Source organism: Thecamonas trahens, assembly GCF_000142905.1.
Source record: "Thecamonas trahens ATCC 50062 unplaced genomic scaffold supercont1.39, whole genome shotgun sequence".
Lineage (NCBI taxonomy): Eukaryota > Apusomonadida > Apusomonadidae > Thecamonas > Thecamonas trahens.
In genome coordinates this window covers 143,251-163,963 of record NW_013657641.1, presented here as the reverse complement: position 1 = coordinate 163,963, position 20,713 = coordinate 143,251, and the positions used below count along the sequence as shown (strand labels likewise).

The window sequence follows — 20,713 nt, the reverse complement described above, 5'->3', positions numbered from 1 at the left end:
CCCCCCCCCCTCCCCCCCTCCACCCCGCCACTCCTCTCCGCTCGCACCCATGTCCGTAGCCTTCCCTCCGCCAGGCCTTTCGCTCGACGAGGCACTTTTCTACGGCTCGACTCGTGTGGCCTTTGCCTCTACCTCTGGCACTGTCCACGGCTTTGAGCCATCTGCCCTGTCTGAGTCATCGTCACCTGCTGCTGTCGCTTCTGCTGCCGCCCGAACAGAGCCGCTGGGCCATCTTGGTCCGGCCTACGCCTCGCTGGTGGTGCCCGCCATTCCTGCGCCGGATATCGATGTTGAGAAAGGGCCAACGGCATGTCATGAGCTCCCGCAACTGCTGCGGGAGCTTCCACTGGTCAAGGTCCCCATCACAGCCGATGATGGTGGGCAGATCGTGGTGGCTGGTGACGGAGATGTCGATGGTACTGGCCCGCTGGCTGTGGCCTCGGGCATTCGTTCGGCGCTAGTGCGGGTCGCCGGCGAGTGGTTCCGCCTCAAGGGTTGCGGGAACAACGACGAGGGCTTTGTCATCCGCGAAGTCGAGACCGATGACGGCCGCGAGCGCGGCCTGGTCAACATCCGCGGGAGTTCGTTCGAGCACACCACAATTCGGGAGATGCTGATGACGCACAAGATCGAAGCGGTTGCTACAGAGATTGGCATGCTTTCGGCCAATGCGCCCCGCGGGTGGTATGTATACGAGCTCGCCGACGATCCGTTCCCGCTGGTGGCCAAGGTGTGCTCGGTCTTTGCCACCCGCGGCGACCGCCGGCTCGCTGACCACGTCCTTGTCGGCCTCGAGCGCATGCTGGGAGCCGGTCTCTCTGCCGATACTGGCCTTGCTGCGCTTGCTGCGCTCGCCGCTGCTGGCCGCGCTGAGTCGGCATCCGATGTCACTACGGACATCACGCCGACCTTTATCCAGGCACTGATGGGCGCGACCGGCTTTGTTGCGGGCGTCGGGCCGGATGCACCAGAGCTTGGCGAGCTTGATCTTGCGGCGCTTGTCGCTGCCTCGCCGCATCCAGCGCTTGCTGAGCGCATCATGCCCGAGCTGGTCGCATCCGGAGCGCTCTTGCCGTACCTGTATTGGCGGTTTGGATGGGAGTGCGGCGTATTTCTGGCGGCACTGCATCGCGCGGGCATTTCGTGGGGCACGTACCCGGACGCCATGGGCATGCACTGCAACGCCCACTCGAACAATATGGTCCTTCTTGCGCCTGCCCAGCACGCGGTCTCTCCCGGCGCCTTCTTCCTCGCCCCTCTCGACTTTGACATGGCGTACTCGTCGGCCTCGCACGCCTTTGACTCGGACGATCGCATGGCCGAGTATCTGGTTCTTGAGCGTAATGGCATGCTCATGGCGCTTGCCGGCGACGAGCAGCTCTCCACCGGCGTCACTGGCTCCGCCGTCGTCGATTCGGCCTTTGCCCCGCTCGCCGTTGTTCTTCGCGACACTGCCGCCGCTGCATTCACCGCTGGCTACGACGGCGGCAATGATCTCGCTCCCTACGATCCCGCCCTCACCACCTCGGCCTACGCCCTCATCAAGCTCGCGCTCCTCCACACCGCCACCGACATCGCCTGACGCCAACAAAACGCGCACCTCCAGCTCGGCGGGCTCTACATCAAGGTAGCGCCTCGGTTCCATATTCACACCCATGTCCAAACAGATCTACCCGAATGACAGGTAGCACAGGGCGCAGCTATTCATGTCTGCACCCGAGCCTGCAGTGGCAGTGATGGTGCTGGTGACAATGCTGGTGACGATGATGATGAAGTTGAACGTAGAAGAAGCGCATGGTTGACCGAGCTATTTACCACCGCAGCAATGTCGAGGTCAAAAGGGCGTCCCTCATCGCCCGCCGCTGATCAAAGCTGCCCGCCCCCACCGAACTGCAGTCGACTGCCGCCCACCTGCCGTAACTGAACGCGACATGCGCGCACGCCACACGCCAGACACCACGCCAGCGACATACCCCCCCCCCGCGCGCCTCAACATCCCCACGTACACCCCTCTCCATCACCCATATCCTATCCCCCACGGGAGCATCTGCTCATCACCATGGCCACTACGCCCATGACCATGCCGACGTCGGCAAGACCGGCAAGCACCAGCACAACGACGGCTGCCGCCAGCTCGACCACGACGGCCGGCAGCAGGGACATGTCCAACCTCCGCTTCCGCGACCTCGATCTGACCAAGTTCTACACGCTCATGCCGCTGGGCTCTGCCACCATCCGGTTGGTGGTCTATCCGGCGCAACTGGTCAAGACCCGCATGCAAGCTGGTGCCAGCTACAAGTCGACGGCCGATGCCTTTGCCACCATTGTGCGGAGGGAAGGGTTCCGGGCTCTGTACTCGGGCTTCTTCACCAACTCGCTCTCCATGATTGTTGGGCCCATCTATGTCACCACTCTCGAGACTACAAGAGAAGCTGTCCTCACCGCAAACGATGAGGCTTCGTTCATTCCCCCGAGCCTTCTCCGCCCGGTCTCTTTCATGATCTCGGGCCTCGCCGCATCGCTGGTCTCGCAGACCGTGGTTGTTCCCATTGACATTGTCAGCCAGCGGATCATGGTTGACGAGTCGCGCGCTGCCTCGCCGGTTGCTGTCGCGCGTTCTATCGTGAATGATCACGGGCTTCGCGGCCTCTACCGCGGCTATCTCTCGTCCATCGCCACCTACGCCCCGACCTCGGCCGCCATCTGGAGCGTGTACGCGCTCGCGCGGACGGTCCTCGACCCCGCGCCGCCGCTCAAACCAGGCGATCCGTGGCCGCGCCACTGGCGCGATGTGGCTGTTGTTCCGCTCAGCGGTGCCATTGCCGGCGCCTCGGCGGCCGTGTTGACCAACCCCATCGACGTTGTCCGCACCAACATGCAGCTCTCGGACGCAGCCACAGTCTCGATGCGCGAGACGGCTGCCACCCTGTTCCGTGACGCAGGCCTCGCTGGCTTTTACCGTGGCGTCCTCGCCCGCGTCCTTGCCATGTCAGTCACCATGACCATGGTCCTCTCGTCGTACGAGTTGCTCAAGCGGGTCTCGGTTCGCCTCGACGACAACGACGACGCCGGCGGCGCCGACGTCATCGCCAGCTAGCGGACGTGCCAAAGTCTGCCGAGTTGTTTATGCCATCACTATGTGGGCGCTCTGCTTCACAAAAGCCAGATGTTGTCAAACGCGACCTCGCTGGTCAGGCTGCAGCGCTCGGGGTAGTCGCCAGTCTTGCGCTCCTCCCACGTCGGCGGGTCGACGCGGCAGTTGAGGCGAGCGCCGGGCTGAACCTGGCCGTCGCCGCGGAGGTACCTGTTCTTCACCTCGTTGTTGTTGAACGACCCGCGGCGGTACTCACAGCAAAGGAGCTTGGCGGCGGCCTCGGCGACATCGGTCGGGTAGAGGTGCCACGGGCGAACGAGCGACGCGAAGATAGAGCCAGTGAACTTGCGGTACTCAACGCGCTCCGTGAGGCAGTTGAGCGAGGGCTTGTCCGCTGCCTGGCACGCGTAGTGGGTTCCGCCGGTGCACTTGCACTCTGCGTTAGGACCGCAAATGGTGCTTGACACGCACTGCAAGCCGCGGACGTTCATGCAACGGGCAACGGTCGGTGAGCCGACGCACTTGTAGCCCATCTGGCACTGCGTGTGGCCAAACGGACACGGCGAGCCCTGGCCTCCCGAGTACGGCCGGTCGATGCAGGTCCTGTACCCGAGGGTGCCCACTGCACAGAGCCCCGACTTGCACGCGTAGTTGTCGGTGCAGTTGGCGCCGCCTTCGAGCTGCAGCGCGGCAATGCACAAGTTGGAGTCGGTATCGCACACACCCGAGATGCAGTCGCTGGGGTCGCGGCAGTAGCCATTGACCGGGCGCCGCGAGAGGCACTGCCGGGCGACTGATGGTGGCGCCTCTTCCACCACACACGCGAGGGAGTTGGGGCAGGTACCGTCAAAGGCCGACGCACACGAGCTACCGGACGTCGACGTGGTCACGCACACGTTGTTCTCACAGTTGCCCCGGCACTGGGCATTTGTATCGCACGGTGCTCCAGGCGGGAGATTGTTCCACACGCATCGGTTCTCCACAACCGTCCTGTTTGCCATAAAGTCGCAGTACGTGTACGGGTTGCTGCACCCGCTGGTCAACGAATTGTCGCAGATGCACCCGGGCCCAGCCAAGCCCCGCCACCGCTCGCACCGCTGGGACCTGCACGCAAGCGACGACCGGCACTTTCCGCGGCAATCATCGCCGTTGTCATCGCAGAGCGAGCCAAGGTTGAGGTCGAACTGATCTTCCGCCACACACCGGCCTGTCCCATCACCGCCCGTGTTGCATTGAAACTGCTGTGAGTGGGCTCGTCCATGGCGGGCACCGGCATGGCAAAGAGCCGGCAAGGTTGCGACGGCTGCGACGGCGCTCCCACGCGGCCGGCAACTTTTGCCAAGCATCAGAAAAAGGCCGCAGAACACCGAGCGAGAACAGGAGCTGGCGCGCAAGGTGCTGCGGTGGCGGGAAGAACGGAGGGGGGGGAGCGGGCGCGGAGGGGGAGGGAGCGGGCGCGGAGGGGGAGGGGGTACGCCTGGGGGAGGGCTGGGCGTGTGTTCTTCGTGGCGGCAAGCCGCCTGATCGCAACGCCGACCAGCCGTTGCTCACCGCAAGCACGGCTACGTACCGTTGCAGCATCTGTCACTGCGACTCGTATCGCAGTCGGAGTCATCAGAGCAGCGGCGTTCGGAAGAACACGAACCGGCCGAAGCGACGGCGTCTGCCACGCTGGCCAGCAGCAGGCAGGCCAGAGCAAGCACCACGAGAGTGCGGACCGAGTTCATGGTCGCGAGGTGTGTTACGAATTGAAGGTTGGAACCCAGAACTTGGCGAATGGAAGCGTGGGGCACGGCGAAGGTAGCCACTCGTTCGTTGCCGCCAACAATCCATCTCGTCCAAGTAATCGCTGCAACCACCGCCAACGATTCATCTCGACACAGTTATCGTTGCACCCCCCCCCCCCCGCCCGCTCCCCTACCTCACTCCCGCCATGCAACTCGCCCGATCCGAGTCAGATGCCCTCCTCACACATCTGAACGGCTCCAGTAGTCTCGGCAGGTTTGGCATCGGCAGCCTACTCGACGATGAGCTGCAGCTCCTCTCGCCGACCCACCGTAGCGCCTTTCACCGGGCTGCCGACGCGGCCTGCTCGGGCTCACTCACTGTCGCCGCAGTCAACCTCTCCGCCCTCGTCAAGGCCCTCCCGCACTCGCTCGTCCTTCGCCTCGCCGCTGCAAACGTGGCGCTCGCCAACGGCCTGCTTCCGCTCACACTTGCGCACCTCGACGCCGCCCTCGAGCTCACAGACGACCCCCACGCCGTTGGCCCTGGCCTCCTCGCTCCGGCCTCACCCGCATCGGGCCTCGCCCCAGACTCGCTCGCCCTCGTCCGTTTGCCGCGGATATATGCCGCGCTTGCCGCAGAGCTTGGCCCCCAGCCAGAGATTCTGTTCTACATGGCCAACACAGCCAAGCTCGCCGGCGACCTCGCAGGCTTCCTCGCCTGGCTCCGACTCTTGGCACACGCCGATCCACACTTCCTGGAGCGCCACGTCGCCGGTCACCACTGGAGTGCCTTTGATGCCGCCTCGTACTCGTGGTCCCAGCCCGCAGTCGTCGCAGCGGCCGCCAAGCTTGTCGATGCACGCCCCGAACCTTTGGCGTTGCCTACCTGGCGTTTCTGGACCACGTCATCGCCCACACCGACCCACACGCCCTCGCCGCTCTCACCTGGAACCTCCACGCCGTACATCATCTCCTTGCTGCAAACCGGGTTGACGACGCGGCGCGCTCACTCGCGGCCGTCGACGATCTCATATCCGACGATCCGCCACGCGACCTTGCAATCCTCCTCCAGGCCGCTCACGCCGCGCTCGCCGTCGCTCGCTACGACCGCCCGACCGCAGCACTCGCCGCAGACGCCATAGCCGCACTGAGCGGCGTGGCTCCGGATGAGTACGCACCGCAACCGGAGCTGCCTCCCATCGGCCGGCCGGCTCATCTTGCCACTCGCAAGGGCGTCACCGCCTTTGCCCTCGTCCCTGCTCGAGTCGCCGCCCTCGCCGACCACGCCAAGGCTGCTGCCACAATCGAGCTTATGGTCAACACGGCGGTGCACACAACGCGCGCCGTAGTGCACGTGGCCCAGGCCGCCGCCCTTGTTCTTGCCGGTGCATCGGCCCGCGCCCGTCTCGCACTCGCCGCCGCCCTCAGCGCCGTTCCGCAGCGCCATGATGCCCTTCTCCTCTGGGCAAGACTGCACCTCATCGATGACTGCGTCGCCGCCGCTCTTCCGGTCCTCGCTCGTGTAGCCGGAATCATCCATGAGCCTGAGCCTCAGCCTCAGCCCGAGCCTCAGCCTGAGTCTCAGCAGTCTGACGCACGTGCCACCGCTGACTTTCTTGCTGTACTTGCATCCATCCAGGCTGGTGATGCCTGCTCGGCTTATCACACGCTCCAACTCCTCCACAAGCGCCAGCCATCGTGGCGCCTGCCGCAGTCGGCACGTATTTCTCAGCTCGCTGCCAAATTGCCTGCCGTCCCTCTCGCTGCGCTTGGCGACGCGCTCTACGCCCGCGGTTGCTGGTTTGAGGAAACCACCGGTGATGCCAGTCAGGCCTTTGTTGATATGGCACGTGCTCTCGACGTCCACCCCACCCCTGAACGCTATCTTCACGCGGCGCGCTTGCTGCTGCGGATCGATGCCCCGCGCGAGTCGGCCGCCGCCCTCCTGACATCCGCAATCGACCTGGAGCCTCACTCTGCCAACGTTGAGGCTCTCTATCTCCGCGGCCACCTGTACTCGATATCGGGCCCTGCCAAGCGAGTGGCTGCCATTGCCGACTTTTCTGCCGCCCTCGAAGCCTCTCCGCGCCATGTTCATGCTCTCCATGCCCGCGCCCGTCTCTATCTCGAAGCGTCAGACATTGATGCTGCAATCAACGATCTCCTTGTGGCTCGACAAGTCCATCTCGGTCGCGACCCGGGAAGCCCGATTCTCCCGGGCACGGCCAAGGCCCTCCTCCTCCTCGCCACCCTCCTCATCAAGGTCGACGCCGCGGACGAGGCCCTCAAAGTCCTCATCGACGCCGCACATCTTCCGCACCTACCGGTCAACGACCACATCGCCATCCTGGTCACTTCGGCCAAATGCCACCTCGCCGTCGCAACCGATGACGACCTCGACGCCATCGACGTCGCCGTAAGTGATGCCAGTCACGCACTGGAGCTTCTGGACATGCTCGGCGCCCCGGCCGGGGATCGCGAGCGTTGCCGCGCTCTGTTTACCAGAGCGCGTGCGTATGCCGTCGCCAGCCGCGAGCGCGACGCTCTCGTGGACCTCACCGCCGTCGCACTCGCCAATCCCTCGTTCCCGCTCGTCTATGTCGTCCTCGGCAATACCGCACTTGCACTCGGCATGATCGATGAAGCCATGTCGTACTTTGACGCCGCTCTCGCCCGCAAACCCGACGAAGTCGCGGCCCTCTACCAGCGGGCCCGGCTGCATGCCGCTGCTGGCCGCTACCGGCTCGCGCAGCGCGACCTCACCCGCGCGCTCATCTCAGCACCTGACCACGCCGATCATGGCGCACTCTTTCTTCGTGCCTGCGTAGCCGACAATCTCGGCCAGCACGCCGCCGCGCTTGCTGACGTCAACCAGATCATTGACGCCGACTGGGCGCCACACCTGCCGCGCGCCACACTTTACGCCGCCCGTGCTCGCATGCTCTTTAACCTTGGTGAGTTTGAGCCCGCTATCGCTGCCACCAAAGCTGTGCTTGCAATGACACCAGGCGATACCGCGACAGACGCGCTCCTCGGTTTGGCGCTCTTTCGCGGAGGCAACACCGCCACTGGCCTTGCTCATCTCCAGAGCCTCGTTGAGCGCGAGCCGACAGCCGGCGACGCCCACCTGTATCTCTCATTCTGTCTCGATGAGCTCTCGCGTGACGACGAAGCGCTTGCAGCCTACACCGCCGCTGACGCTACCATCACTGACGACGACACCAAGTGCGAGCTCCTCGCCAACATGGGTAGCCTTCTGGCTTCGCGTGGCCAACTCGACGCCGCTACCGCTGTTCTCGACCGCCTGCTTGACCGCGCCGTCGCCGTTGATGGGACCACACGCGCAGGGTTGCCGCGTGCTACTCTCGCTCGCGCGCTTGCCACCCGTGCCTCTGTCTGGCTGGCCCGCGGAGACGTCGACGCCGCCGCCAACGATATTGCCGCCGCCGCCCACCATGCCCCCCTCGATCCGGACGTTCTCAACACCCGCGCGCTCGTCCTCATCCAGCGCGGTGACACCACTGGAGCACTTGACCTGCTGGTCACTGCGCGTGAGAGCACGGATCCCGACTCGTCGCTCGCCGTCACTGCCACGTACAACACCGGTCTGGTACTGCTGCTACAGTCGCGACCGGGAGCGGCACTCGAGGTCCTCGACACGTTGGTGGAAGATCAGACCATTGGCGACTCCGGCCTTCTCGCCGCTGTCCATACCAATCGTGCGCAGTGCATGCTATTGCTGGGCGAAACTAGTGCTGCCATTACCGCCCTCGACGCCGCACTTCAGATTAACCCACGCTACCCGCCGGCGCTCATCGGGCGCGCCATTGTGGCGCTACAGACCCGGCAGCTCGGCCATGCAGCGGCGACTGCCTCGCGCGCTGCAGCTGCGCTCCGCGGCCAGCCGGAGAGCAGCGCCACGAGTGCACTGCCGCTCGCTGGGCTGGGGTCAAGCACGGATGTGCTCAACCGATCCGCCGCAGTAGCAAGCCTCGGCCCGGCCCGCAGCCTCTCGATGACCGACCAGGTCGAGGCGCTGGAGGCTGTCATCGCCACTTGGCGGCGGTTTTACGACGTCGTCTTTGCTGACTTTGAGCGTGCCGCGAAAGTCAACCCGCGCCACGCTGACCTTGATCGCACCCGCCTCACGCTCCACACCCAGTGGCGGTTTCTTGCGCCGCCGCCGCCGTCGGGTACCGAGGCACACACCGTGTATCTCGCCGAGCTGGCGCACATCAACATGGTGATCCACGGCCGCGACGGCGACGCTCCGCACAACTTTCCACGCTGGAGGCTTTTTCTCATCCGCGCGGCAGTACTCCAGGCGCTCGGCCTCTTCTCCGAGTCGGAGAGCGACTTGTTCTACGCCCAGACCATGCTCGGCGCCGACCGTGTTCCTCCAGGTCTGTACTTGCTGCGGGCGCGAGCGCTGCATGTCCGCGGGCGAATGATGGAGGCCGGCGATGCGATCATGCTAGCGCTCGCGTGCTGGCGATCTAGTGCCACCGTACTCTGCTTTGATCCGGAGGCCTCGGCCGGTGAGCTGGAGGCTCACTCGGCGCGGACTCGCGCTGAGCTTGCGTGGTACGGTGCTGTGCTGGTCGCGAGTGAGACCAAGATCGGCGACGTTGCCGGCTACGACCTTGCGGTCCAGCTCATCGACACTGCTCTCGATGGCTTGCCAGAGGCCCGACTTGTCCTGCTGTGCAACAAGGTGGCACTCGCACAGCAACACGCCCACGTCGACGTGGCGCTCGAGGCGTACCTCGCTCTGCTTCGGGCCATGATCGACGAGGAGACGCCCGGTTCGGCGCTTGCCGACGCTCACATAGCACTCGCAGATGTCTTTGACGCGTACCTTGTGCTCGTTGAGCATCTTGAGGCGCTGGCCGGCTTTGAGCGCGAGACCACGCTCGACACATTTGGGCCCGGCACGCTCGACGCCACGCTCGACGCGCTCTTTGCCGCCCAGCGAGTGGTCGACGCCGCCATCCATCAGCTCCATCGCGCGCTTGACTACGATGTCTGGTACACCGACGAGGTTGCTGCTGCCGAAACTGCCGCCTGCCATGCCCAGTTTCAGGCCCGCGCCACGGCCTACTCCCACTTTCTCGCCCATGCCCCCCGCGAGCACATTGAGGCGAGTGTCATCCGCGGCGACTCTGAGCTCGAGACTGCCGTCAAGGCAGCGCTCACTACAGTCATCGCCACCATGCACAAAACTGCCCGCGACGGTTGGCGTCAGAAGAGCCCGAGCCATTCGCCGATGTGCGGTTAAACACCTCTGCTCCGCGCCGCCAGCCGCCGCTCGTAGCGTCGCCACAGCTGCCTGTCCACCTCCTGCCTCGCCCCGCCTCGCCCCGCCTCGCCCCGCCTCGCCCCGCCCCCCACCTCACGCCGCCACCATTCACAGCATGCTCATTGGCAAGTTTGATGTGTATGTGGAGAGCAACGCGGTGGTACTCGTAGAGAGGCGGAGAGGGCGTGCTGGTCGGCATGGGAGCACCGGGCTTGCCGCCGCTACTCCGGGCAGAGCCGATGACGACCAGAGCAGTCATGTCCATCACAACACCATTGACGACGGGCATGCCGACCACAGCCATGATACTGCCGTGACCGGATCCGCGCGGGATGATGCGGCCGCGACTGGGCCTGCACAAGATGACGACACCGGTTGCGCTGTGTATGTCTCGCGGGAGGACGGGAGTGTGCGGGTTCTGCAACAGCGGCCCGAGGTGGGGAATCGAGTGGCGGCCATGACGTGCTTGGCGGTGGTAGGGCTAGTGCCTACTCCGCTCCACACACTGCTGGTCATGGTGGCCGAGGCGAAGCATGTGGGGACACTGCTCGGCGCCCATCACGTGTATGCTGTTGAGCGGGTTGTCGTCCTCCCGGTCGGTCCGCCGCAGATCGCCTTCTCGGGCTCAACCAAGCAAGCCGCGCGCATCGAGGCCGAGGTCAAGAAAGTCCTCGAGTCTGGCGGTGTGTACTACTCGCACACCTACGACCTCTCGCTCCGGTTGGAGGCCGCTGTCCGCTTTGGCTTTCAGCCGCACGCCGGCGACGCAAGCGCCAACCGGTCGGTCTCGTGGAAGGTGTGCCATCCCGAAATGGTGTGGAACTTTGCTGCGACGGCGGTGTTTCGTGAGGCTGGCGCCGACCGCTGGATTGTGCCCATGATCCACGGCTTTGTCGGTTTTGTTGTTGGCACCAAGATCGGCTCGGCGTGGGTCGACCTCGCTCTCATCTCGCGGCGGTCAACAAACCGGGCCGGCGTCCGCTACCACCGCCGCGGCATCGACGACAACGGCCATGTCGCAAACGCCGTCGAGACCGAGCAGGTTGTCCACGTCAACGCGGCAAACAGGGTCGGCGCCGCCGCCGACGACCAGGCCCACGTCTTCTCCTTTGTTCTCCTCCGTGGCTCCATCCCGCTGTTCTGGACTCAGGGTGGGCCGGGCGACGACTCGCTCAAGCCCAAGGCCCGTCTGGCCCGGACGCTGCTCGAGTCGTACGAGGCCATGCGCCACCACTTTGACGACCTCACTCGCGAGTACGGCCGCGTCGCCACTGTCAATCTTGTCAACAAGGGCGGCCATGAGGGCGGTGTCGGCAGCGCGTTCGAGACCCTCCTCGCTGAGCTCCCAGGCAACGAATCCTGGCTTGCTGCACAGCTCTGGTTTGACTTTCATGACCGCGGCTTTGACGCCATCCCGTCGGACGTCATCGGTCCGCTCGATAGCATCCTGCTCGAAATGGGCTACACTTGGGCGCTGCCGGATCCGCAGCTGCCACTCTGCTCGTCACAAGCCGGAGTCATTCGCGTCAACTGTATGGACTGTCTCGACAGAACCAATGTTGTCCAGTCGCTCCTCGCCAAGCACGTCCTCGCCCTCCAGCTTGCGCGCATTGGCATCGAGTGGGGCACGTTGAGCAGCAGCTCTGGATCTACTGCCGGAGCCGCCGGAGCCTCCTTCGCTGATCCGTCGCCGCCACCGCGCCCGGCCTCGACGGTCCCGCCGCCGTCCAAGCCGCTACCGCGGCTGCCGGGGAACTCGTCGAGCAAGCCACTGCCGCCGTCGCCGCGGGGAATGCGTAAGACGATGGCTGCATCGGCACCAAACATCCCGCTCGTCGAGGGCTCGTTCCTCGACAAATTCTACGACACATGGACGCAAAACGCCGACGCCATCGCCAAGCAGTACACCGGAACGGGAGCCATGAAGACCAACATGCTCAAGTCCAAGGGCCGCTCGCTCAGGGGCCTTCTCAAGGACGGCATGACCTCGGTCGGACGCATGTACAAGGGCGCGTTCATCGACTCGTACCGCCAGGCCGCCATTGACATGCTGCTCGGCTACCCCTCGCTCCCGCTCGACGAATTGGCGTCGGCGTCGGCCGCCGCCGGTGGCGAGAACGCCGCCCGCCCGGGCGACCCGCCGCCGCTGCTCTCGCTCGCCCTCATCCGCGGCGCCTGCACGCTGCTGGGCTCCTCGCTTGGCAGCGTCCAAGGCTGGGAGCTGAGCGACGCCGCGGGGCGGACCGCTGTTTTGCTCCTCACTCCGACCGGCCTCGGCTTTGCGGCGTACGCCGGCTCGGACGCCGATTTCCGCGCGCCCGAGATTGTGCTTGAGCTCGGTCTCGCTGACCTGGTGAGCGTCCACGGCGAGCCGAACTCTGACAGCTCGCGGTACATGCTCCGACTCACGTTTTCGGGCACACGTGATATCGAGAGCCTCGAGCTGACCGCGCCGGCCCAGATCGTCGCCGAAGGCCTCGGCGCACAGATGCAGTATCTCCAGTCGATTTCGCGGACGTTTGCCGCCGCAGGTGTCCTCACCTCGGAAACCCTCGCCACTGGCGCCGCCGCCGATGCCGCCCGTGCCGCAGCCTCCGGATCAGGCTCGGCCACGTCGGGCTTCTCGTCATCGGTCAAGTCGCTCTTTCGCAAAAAGCCAAAGCTCTCGTTTGCTCGCAGATAGCCGTAAATTTTCGTCTCGAGCACCCACTCGACTTGGTATGAGCCCATCGCCGCGGACTGCCGCCGCCGCGCTCGCCTGCGTTGTCATCTGGATCTTACTCGCCGGTAAATGGGCTGATCAAGAAGAAGCCCATGCCCGCGTCGGTCTCAGCTCGCTCCACGGCAGTCGCGGCGTGAGTAGGGTCAACGCGCACTTAGCACGGGCGCTTAAAGCGTCTGCAGCTGCCACGGACTCGGTCTCGGGCGCGAGTGGCAGTCGACCGCTCATCTCGATCGTCATCACCACCCACAACAACAACCAGCCGTCCAACACAGATGCGAGTGAGACCGAGATCAGCGAGCTGATCGCCTCACTAGTGGGCCAGAGAGTCGGTGGCTTGCGCGCGACGAGCGCGGCGCCGGGCGGGCAGGCGGGCATCGGCTGCGAAGTCATTTTCGTCGACGACGGCTCGGACGACGGGACGGCTGCCGAGCTGGATGGCTCCGTCGAGGCGCTCAAGGCAGCAGGCTATGCCAACGTCGTCGTTGTTCCACGCGGTCTTTCCTGCGGAAGCCCTGCCTGCGGCCGCAACATGGGTGCTGCGCTGGCCGCGGGCGAGTGGCTACTCTGCCTCGACGGCGACGACATGCTGCCCGAGGGCACCATCGGGCGGTATGTGGAGGCGGTGGCGGGGAGCTTGCTGGAGGGCGAAGCAGAGTCGAAGCAGACGAATGTGGTGCTTGGTGGGCATGTGCTGGTGGGGGAGACGGGCTGGGTCGACGAGCTAGGCATCGATCATCGCTGGCGGTGTGAGCCGTACTCGGCGGGCGGCATCTATGCGGCCAACTCGGTCCCGTCGCATGCACTTGTTCATCGCACGCTGTGGCAAGCCGCCGGCGGCTACAACGAGCTCCTTCCCTCACTAGAGGACTGGATTTACTGGTGGGCGGTGCAAGAGGTGGCCGATGTCGCACTCGAGTGCATCGAGGGCAACACGCTGGACTATCGGCAACACGCACGATCGGGCTCGCGCAACGCTGGATCGGTCGACATGGGTCCATACGTGCGGGCAGCGATGGCGACGATGGCACCGACAGCGGTCGGTTACGACGCGGTTGCCGCAGCGGTTGCCCTCCTCCGCACCGCGCCGGCGTCGTTTGAGGCAACGTGGTTCAATCCTCTACTTGTGAGGAGACCGCGCGAGCGTGCTATCCTCCTCTGGAGAGCCCTGGGCCGACTCGGTCGCGGCGATGATGCCGCCGGCCTCGTGGATGCCCTCGCCGCTGTGGCGGGCACCTCGACCGCAGGCCCGCATCTGGGACTTGATCTCCTCGCGCTCGATGTCTACTGCACCGCCCGCGAGAGCCGAGCCGGGACTGGCAGCGAACTCCCGAGATGCTCGCGGGCAGCCGGATATCCGGGCTGGCTGCTGTGGGTCCTATGACAGGTGAAAGGGAGAAGGGGGGGGGGGGGGGTGGGGGCTGCGAGAAAGACAAGGTGTGTAGATGGTTCAATTGTGGAAATGTGGTTGGTGAGGACAGGGGATGGCCAAACTTCCCGGACGGAACTCGCCAAGAGTCGGACCGATCCGGGCGCACCGGCTTTTGACGCCGACTTTGAGTTTTCTCTCAACGGCGACTTTGAGCGGATTCGGATCATTGTGTGGGATGCGTTTTCGAACAAGCATCGGCCAACTTACCTTGGCGAGCTGCTGCTGAGCGAGCGGGCTATGATGGCGAGTCCCGAGGTCAAGGACTGGTTCCCCATCTACCGAAATCCCATGTCGGATGGGGTGCTTGTCACCGGCGAGGTCCTGCTGGACATTCTGTACGAGCCCGAGGCATGTAAGATCTCGGTAACGGTGGCGCGGGCGGTGGACCTGGCAGCGCAGGACACCAACGGGCTCTCGGACCCATATGTCAAGCTTGTGTTCGGCAAGGTGAAGAAGCAGTCCGAGGTGCAAAAGATGACGCTCAACCCGGTGTACAACACCACCTTTGAGCTCAAGATCAAGAAGAGCTCACCGCGGTCGCTGACGCTTTCGTTCTGGGACTGGGACCTGGCGTCTGCTGACGACTTTATGGGCCAGGTCAAGGTCTTTTCCGCGACCTCACCCCGGGCAAGCGCAGCATCCGGTGGTGGCTTCTCCATGGGCGCCCGGCGATTGTGAGCGGGTCGGGCATGGCCGACGAGGCCGATGTCGCCGACGGCTCGGTGGTGGTCCTCGGCGGTCATGCGTCCGAGTGCGGGGCTGGCGGCGGCGACGGGGTCAACTCGTCGTCGGCGTCGGCGTCGGCGCCGCGATCGCCGCAGAACGAGCTCATTTCAGAAGGCCTTTCGGCGTCGGCGGTCGGCTCGATGTTTATGACCTACAAGCTCGATCAGGTGTATGTGATGGATGCGAGCGTGTACATGGGCCTGCAAGCGCTGATGGTGGAGGAGCCGGGGGCGTTTGTGAGTGTGCTGCGGACGCTGGGCAACCAGTCGGAGCTCCTTGCGCGCGAGGTGTATGCCTTCTACCGGCACCACGACCTCGCGGTGGCGCTGCTCAAGGTACTGATGGCGGAGGCTGTGGCAACGACGGCATCAGCGGGCACGCTCTTCCGGTCAAACACGATTGTGACCAAGCTGGTACGCAACTTTATGAAGGATGCCGGACAGAGCTACCTGCGGACGATCATTGTGCCGCTCATCGAGGAGCTTCGCGCGTCGGACATGCCGCTAGAGGTAGACCCGAACCGGCTCGATGCCGACGACGACCTTGAGGCGCACTGGCAGAACCTGCATGTGGTGATGGCCAAGACCATTGCCGTCCTCCTCACCTCGGGCAACACCATCCCGCATTCGATGAAGCGGGTCTTTTCTGAACTCCGCGCCCTGGTGGGCTCCGCGTGGCCCGACGACGAGCATGTGCAGACAACGGCGGTCGGTGGGTTCTTCTTCCTCCGCTTTGTCAATCCAGCCATGCTCACGCCGGCGGTCATGGGCCTCGATGAGATCAACCACCCGTCACCGTCGCAGCGGAGGGCGCAAACGCTGGTGACCAAGACGCTGCAGAACTTGTCCAACATGGTAATGTTTGGAAAGAAGGAGCCTTACATGGACCGGATGAACTCGCTCATTGAGGAGCAGATGCCGTACATGGGCGAGTTTCTCGATTCCATTTCGAGCGAGCTTGCAGCATCCAACGAGCGGACGTTCCCGCTGCCTGTGGTGCCGGGTATCGACGCATCGGTCGGCCGGACGCTCGCCCACATCCACACCTTCCTGGACCGGGCCAGTGATGCCCTGCAGACGCTTGCCGGTGCGCTCAGCGACTCCGAGTCGGATGCAAGTCGTGATGCTGCTTCGGGCGTGAGCCTCGACTTTGTCAACCGCCTTGCAGAGGTGGTCGGCGAGATCTCGGGCGTCCGCGACACGACCGTGGCTGCGGCCGAAGAGGCCGGGCTTGCGCCGACGACGTCCGAGTCGGATGCGAGCTCGCTGTCTCAGATGATGAACCGGCTGGCGGCCGGGGCGGTCTTCTACAAGTACAAGATGTCGAAGAAGCTCTTTACGAACAGCCGCCAGAAGCGGCACGTCTCGGTCGACCTCGACGAGGGCGAGATCGTGGTCAAGGAGGTCGGCTCCAAGAAGCACGCCGACCGCAATCGTATTCCAGTCACTGCGCTCGAAGCCGTCGTCGCCGGCTTCCACACCAAGGTCTTCCTCAAGCACGGCAAGGAAGAGCTCGAGCACCTGTGCTTCTCGCTCGTTACCGAGTCGCGCACGCTCGACCTCGAGTGCTCATCCGAATCGGAGCGCGATGCCTGGGTTGAAGCCTTCGCCGCGCTCCGTGCCACGTATGCGGCGATGATGACGTGCGACGGTGACAACGAGGCCGACGAGTAAAGAGCTGCAGATGATGGTCAGTGAGCTACAAATTGTCAAAGAGCGAGTCTGGGTCGCCAAACTCGTCGTCGACGTCGCCAAAGACCGAGAGCTTGGAGCCGATTGGCGACGAGACATCGCCGATGAGATCCTGCAGTACCGAGGCAGCGTCGATGTCGGACGTCGGTTTGGAAGCGGGCGTAGCGAGACCAGGACTGGCGGCGGTAGCGGTGGGGCGGTGTCGGGCTCAGAGGTGGCGGGCTCGGAAGGAGCGGCGGGCTCGGAAGGAGCGGCGGGGTCGGAAGGAGCGGGCTCGGAAGGGGCTGGCTCGATGTCGACGTCGGCGGCGTCGACGTCATCGGGCTCCGTGTAGTTGATGTCGTGGCGGGCAGGCGGGACGACAATGTCGAGCGGGGCGTCGGGCGAATAGGGCAGGTTGCCGAGAAGGACATCCTTGATCTGTTTCAGGCCTGCAATGGCCATGTAGAGGGTCTCGCGCGAGGGCGGCTCCTTGGTGTGGACCTCGCCTTGGAGGACGGCCACAAGATCGGTGAGTTTTGTGCCGAGCTGGTGGTTGGTTGCGAGGAGGTCAGAGACGTGATCCGAGACGCGCTGCAGGGCGTCGTTGTCGGTGTTTGGGGCCGGCGAGGACGACGAGTTGCCGTTGCGGCGGCGGCGGCGGCGCGGCGACGAGGACGACGCGCCGATGACAGGTGCCGGCGAGGCACCGCCGTGGGCGGTGGCGATGATGGACTTGGCAAAAGTGGAGGCGCCGCCGCGGGCGTGGGAGCGGCCAGAGAGCGGGTCCGCGGCGCGGTCTGCGTCGCGACGGGCGGTGGCAGCAGCAGCAGCAGCAGCATCGATCTCGGCCTTTGAGCGCGAGCGGAGCGGGGTCTTGGAGGTGGCGAGAGCGAGGCCTTGCTCGACAAAGCAGCGAACGTCTTCGACCGGAGGGAACTTCATGAGACGGCGGAGGGTGTAGACGTAGTCGGACTCGAGGAGCTGGTCGCGGAGGTAGACGAGCATAGCGACGCAGATGTGGTCGAGTAGGGCAAGGTCGGGCGAATGAGCAAAGAGGCCGTCCCAGACGATGACGAGGTCGTCGAGGTGGAACTCGCGGCCGAGGAGAAGGCGGGCCCAGCGGAGGGCGTAGAGCTGCGGCTCGACGCCGACGTCGACGAGGTGGTCGTACAGCTCGCGGTCGACGCGCTTGAGCATGCCATCCTGTAGGTTCTGGCACTTGAGGACAATGGGCGAAGGCGGCGGAATAGTGCCGCGCGGGGCATTGGTGACGGCAAACCACGGGCGAGCAGTGTCCATGATGATGTGGAAGAGCTGGTAGGCGTCGGCCTCGAGAGCGGCGTCCGAGGTGGCGTAGATCGGGTCGAGCCAGTCGGGGACGGTGACGGCGTCGCGGTCGCGGTTGTGGGCGAGGACGTAGACAAGCGGGGCGAGGAGCTCGTGCATGCCCTGGCGGTACGACGGATCCGGGTAGGTCTTGGCGTACACAAAGAGCGCATCGAGGAGCAGGCCTTGGATGCGGTCCGAGTGGAAGAACTCCATCTCTGGGTACGTACGGGTCAGATCGCGCTTGATCTCCTCGCGCAGCTCTTCGTTGGCAAAGTAGACGGTCCACAGCGAGTCCTTGTCGTCGGCGAGTGGGTTGTCGGACGTCTTGGACTTGGCCTTGTTTGGATTGACCAGCAACTTGCGCTTCTTGCGAGCGTAGCTCTTGCGCCAGGCCCGAGCCTGGTTCGGCCACTTGTCAGTCTGCGCCGGGTCGAGGACGCCGAGCGCGAGCATCCACACCAGCGACCGGACGGGCGAGACGGTGAGGCCCTCTCGGAGGCAGATGCTCTTGGCCTGGTCGACATTCATGCCGAGCGGGCCACCACCGAGGACGCGATCGACCTCATCTCTGGCAGGGTGGAGAGACGAGGGTGTGGCACGGGAAGATAGCAGCGATGGTGAGGAGGAGGCCATAGCGATTGCGAAGAGACATGGCGAGCAGCACATGCAGATGTTGATGTCATAACCATGCCCACACACAGCCACGAGAGACAGGCAGACAGCCACACCACAACAACGACGACAGCAGTGCACACACACGCACACACACAGTCACACACACACACACACACACACACAGTTACAGTCACACACACACACACAGTCACACACACAGTCACAACCGCATCCAGAGCGCCCCCCCCCCCGTGTCCGTGTGCCCATGCCAGACCAATGGCTCTGTCAGTCACGCGCCAAGAGGTGACCCCCTCCCCCTCCTCCCCTTCTCCCCTCCCCCCTTCCTGCTGACTTCCACACATGCACATGACACATACTGAAGATTGATACGCCCCTGCATGGCCCGGGGGGGGGGGGGGAGAAGTGGTGGTGAAGAGTGGTAGGGAGTGGTAGGAGAGGGGGGGAAGGGGGGGTCTGGCATTGGCAGGCGCGCAAAGTGTGGAAGCCGGGGAACACACGGTGTGGCATGACGACGACAAGGGGAGAAGGGGGAGGGGGGGGGAGGGGGGGGGGGGGAGGGGATGGTTCAAGATCTTGTCATGTGATGGTTGAGACGAGTCGAGAGCGGAGAGATCGGCGACATGAGACGGGAGACCGCCGCGGGAGGGGGTCGGGAAGGGGGAGAGCAAAGAAGGAATAGTGGTAGTGGTATGGGAGTTGCGTCAGATGGCGTTCAGGACTTGGACGATCTCGTCAAATGAAGGACGGGCGTCGGCGTCGGCGTTCCATCCGCGCTCGATGACGGCCTGGATGAGGATGTGCCAGTCGCGCGAGATCGGGCCGGCCCGGATGCCGTGCTCGCAGATTCCGGTGAGCATGTCCATCATGGAGGAGAAGGCATGTTGGGAGAACGGCTCGGTCTTGGCGTAGACCGTCCACACTACCGAGGCGTAAGAAAAGACGTCGCACCGCGACGAGTAGCACCCGCTCGCTACCACCTCGGGTGCGACGTAGAACGGCGAGCCCACAATCGACTGCTCCGCCCGCCGCGACATGGTCTCGCGCGTCTTGGCAAAGCCAAAGTCGGCAATCTTGGGCACAAGGTCTGCCGTGAGGAGCACGTTCTTTGGCTTGAGGTCGCGGTGAACCACTTTGGCAGCATGCAGAGCAGCCATGCCGCTCGCAATGCCGCGCACAAGCTCGAGCTCGTCAAACGCGCGTGCCTCCGGGCCAAACAGCAGACCCGAGAGATCGCCGCCGGCACAGAACTCGGTCACAATCATGACCGGAAGGTCAACCACGGCGCCGATGAACTCGACCACGTTTGGGTGCGACACCCGCGCCATCACTGCAACCTCGTTAAAGAACTCGTCGAGCTCGGCGTGGCTCGGGTCCTCGTTGAGCAGGCTCTTGACCGCCACCTCGCGTCCACCGTACATCCCGCGCGCCACCATGCCAAACGCGCCGGCATCAATCGCCTCGATGACCGTCACGTCTGCCTCACGGAGCACCGTGAACGGGAGCATGTCCAGCTCAGCCCGCGCCGCCGACGACGACAGCCCCTGGCCGCGCCCACCGCCGCCGCCAAGATCAAAGTCGAGCTGCGACGAAGAGGCCTTTCTGCCTGCGGTCAGCCCGCTTCCACTTGACTCCTTCTCCCTGGCCTTGGACCTCGACCGCGACGAGCGCGATGATCTCGACGAGCGGTCCTTACTCTTGGCCTTGCTCTTGCTCTTGCTCTTGCCTCTGTGCTTGTATTTGCTCTTCTCCTTTCCCCGCCGCTTGTGCCGCTTCTTTTCGGACCTGCTTCCACCCTGCGATCCGGCCGACCCGCTTCTGCTGCCGTCGTCCCCGCGCGACGTCGATCCGGCGCCGGCCAACGCACCCGCGGCCGACGACGCCGAGACCGACCTGCCCGAGCCGGACCTGGCCAACGCGCCCGACGCCGTCCCTGTCTCGGACAACAGCTCTACCGCAGAGTCCTGCCCTATACGCTCGAGTGTAAGGTGGTCTGCCATGTCGAGTCGTGTGGCCGTGGTCGTGGCCGTGGCCGTAACGGTGACGGTGGGGGGGGGAGGGAGGGGGGAGGGGGGGGG

General features: G+C 64.6%; 8 protein-coding genes across 8 annotated transcripts in view; 5 read left to right on the top strand and 3 right to left on the bottom strand.

Moving 5' to 3' along the window:
- The window catches only part of AMSG_08206 (uncharacterized protein), a gene marked incomplete at both ends in the record, with an annotated part of 1,990 nt that extends 408 nt beyond the window's left edge, over positions 1–1,582 (top strand). Inside the window, one exon of the mRNA XM_013900093.1 lies at positions 75–1,582. Coding sequence (XP_013755547.1) covers positions 75–1,582 — 1,508 coding nt within the window. The remainder of the gene's footprint in view (positions 1–74) is intronic.
- A 73-nt stretch (positions 1,583–1,655) lies between these two features.
- Positions 1,656–3,583, top strand: AMSG_08205 (carrier family protein; the record flags this gene model as incomplete). The annotated part of the gene is made up of 2 exons (XM_013900092.1): positions 1,656–1,684; positions 2,158–3,583. The coding sequence occupies 2 exons, from the start codon at positions 1,656–1,658 to the stop codon at positions 3,095–3,097; spliced, it is 969 nt and encodes a 322-aa protein (XP_013755546.1). The 3' UTR covers positions 3,098–3,583.
- Positions 3,109–4,835, bottom strand: AMSG_08204 (uncharacterized protein). The gene is made up of 2 exons (XM_013900091.1): positions 4,665–4,835; positions 3,109–4,301 (listed from the first exon to the last, which is right to left on the bottom strand). The coding sequence occupies exons 1-2, from the start codon at positions 4,819–4,821 to the stop codon at positions 3,154–3,156; spliced, it is 1,305 nt and encodes a 434-aa protein (XP_013755545.1). The 5' UTR covers positions 4,822–4,835; the 3' UTR covers positions 3,109–3,153.
- A 192-nt stretch (positions 4,836–5,027) lies between these two features.
- Positions 5,028–10,112, top strand: AMSG_08203 (tetratricopeptide TPR_2; the record flags this gene model as incomplete). The annotated part of the gene is made up of 2 exons (XM_013900090.1): positions 5,028–5,626; positions 5,659–10,112. 2 exons carry the CDS (start codon positions 5,028–5,030, stop codon positions 10,097–10,099), a joined length of 5,040 nt encoding a protein of 1,679 aa, XP_013755544.1. The 3' UTR covers positions 10,100–10,112.
- Positions 10,113–10,235: 123 nt separating this feature from the next.
- AMSG_12147 (uncharacterized protein) lies at positions 10,236–14,952 on the top strand (the record flags this gene model as incomplete). Its single annotated transcript, XM_013900178.1, has 4 exons — positions 10,236–10,280; positions 10,548–12,787; positions 12,954–14,213; positions 14,361–14,952. The coding sequence occupies 4 exons, from the start codon at positions 10,236–10,238 to the stop codon at positions 14,950–14,952; spliced, it is 4,137 nt and encodes a 1,378-aa protein (XP_013755632.1).
- An 11-nt stretch (positions 14,953–14,963) lies between these two features.
- AMSG_12146 (uncharacterized protein) lies at positions 14,964–16,673 on the top strand (the record flags this gene model as incomplete). The annotated part of the gene is made up of 1 exon (XM_013900177.1): positions 14,964–16,673. The coding sequence occupies one exon, from the start codon at positions 14,964–14,966 to the stop codon at positions 16,671–16,673; it is 1,710 nt and encodes a 569-aa protein (XP_013755631.1).
- Positions 16,674–16,698: 25 nt separating this feature from the next.
- On the bottom strand, positions 16,699–19,023 carry AMSG_08200 (TBC1 domain family; the record flags this gene model as incomplete). The annotated part of the gene is made up of 3 exons (XM_013900089.1): positions 18,995–19,023; positions 16,863–18,570; positions 16,699–16,803 (listed from the first exon to the last, which is right to left on the bottom strand). Exons 1-3 carry the CDS (start codon positions 19,015–19,017, stop codon positions 16,699–16,701), a joined length of 1,836 nt encoding a protein of 611 aa, XP_013755543.1. The 5' UTR covers positions 19,018–19,023.
- A 316-nt stretch (positions 19,024–19,339) lies between these two features.
- Positions 19,340–20,713, bottom strand: part of AMSG_08199 (TKL/SHK protein kinase) — a gene marked incomplete at both ends in the record, with an annotated part of 1,589 nt that continues 215 nt past the window's right edge. Inside the window, one exon of the mRNA XM_013900088.1 lies at positions 19,340–20,599. Within this exon, the coding sequence (XP_013755542.1) occupies positions 19,340–20,599 (1,260 nt within the window). The remainder of the gene's footprint in view (positions 20,600–20,713) is intronic.

What these genes read in the sequence shown, in the direction of transcription:
- AMSG_08204 (XM_013900091.1), bottom strand. Translation starts at nt 4,821, where the DNA reads ATGAACTCGGTCCGCACTCTCGTGGTGCTTGCTCTGGCCTGCCTGCTG. An exon ending in CAGTGACAGATGCTGCAACG is followed by an intron (nt 4,302 to 4,664) that starts GTACGTAGCCGT and finishes GTGATGGGACAG; the next exon opens with GCCGGTGTGTGGCGGAAGAT.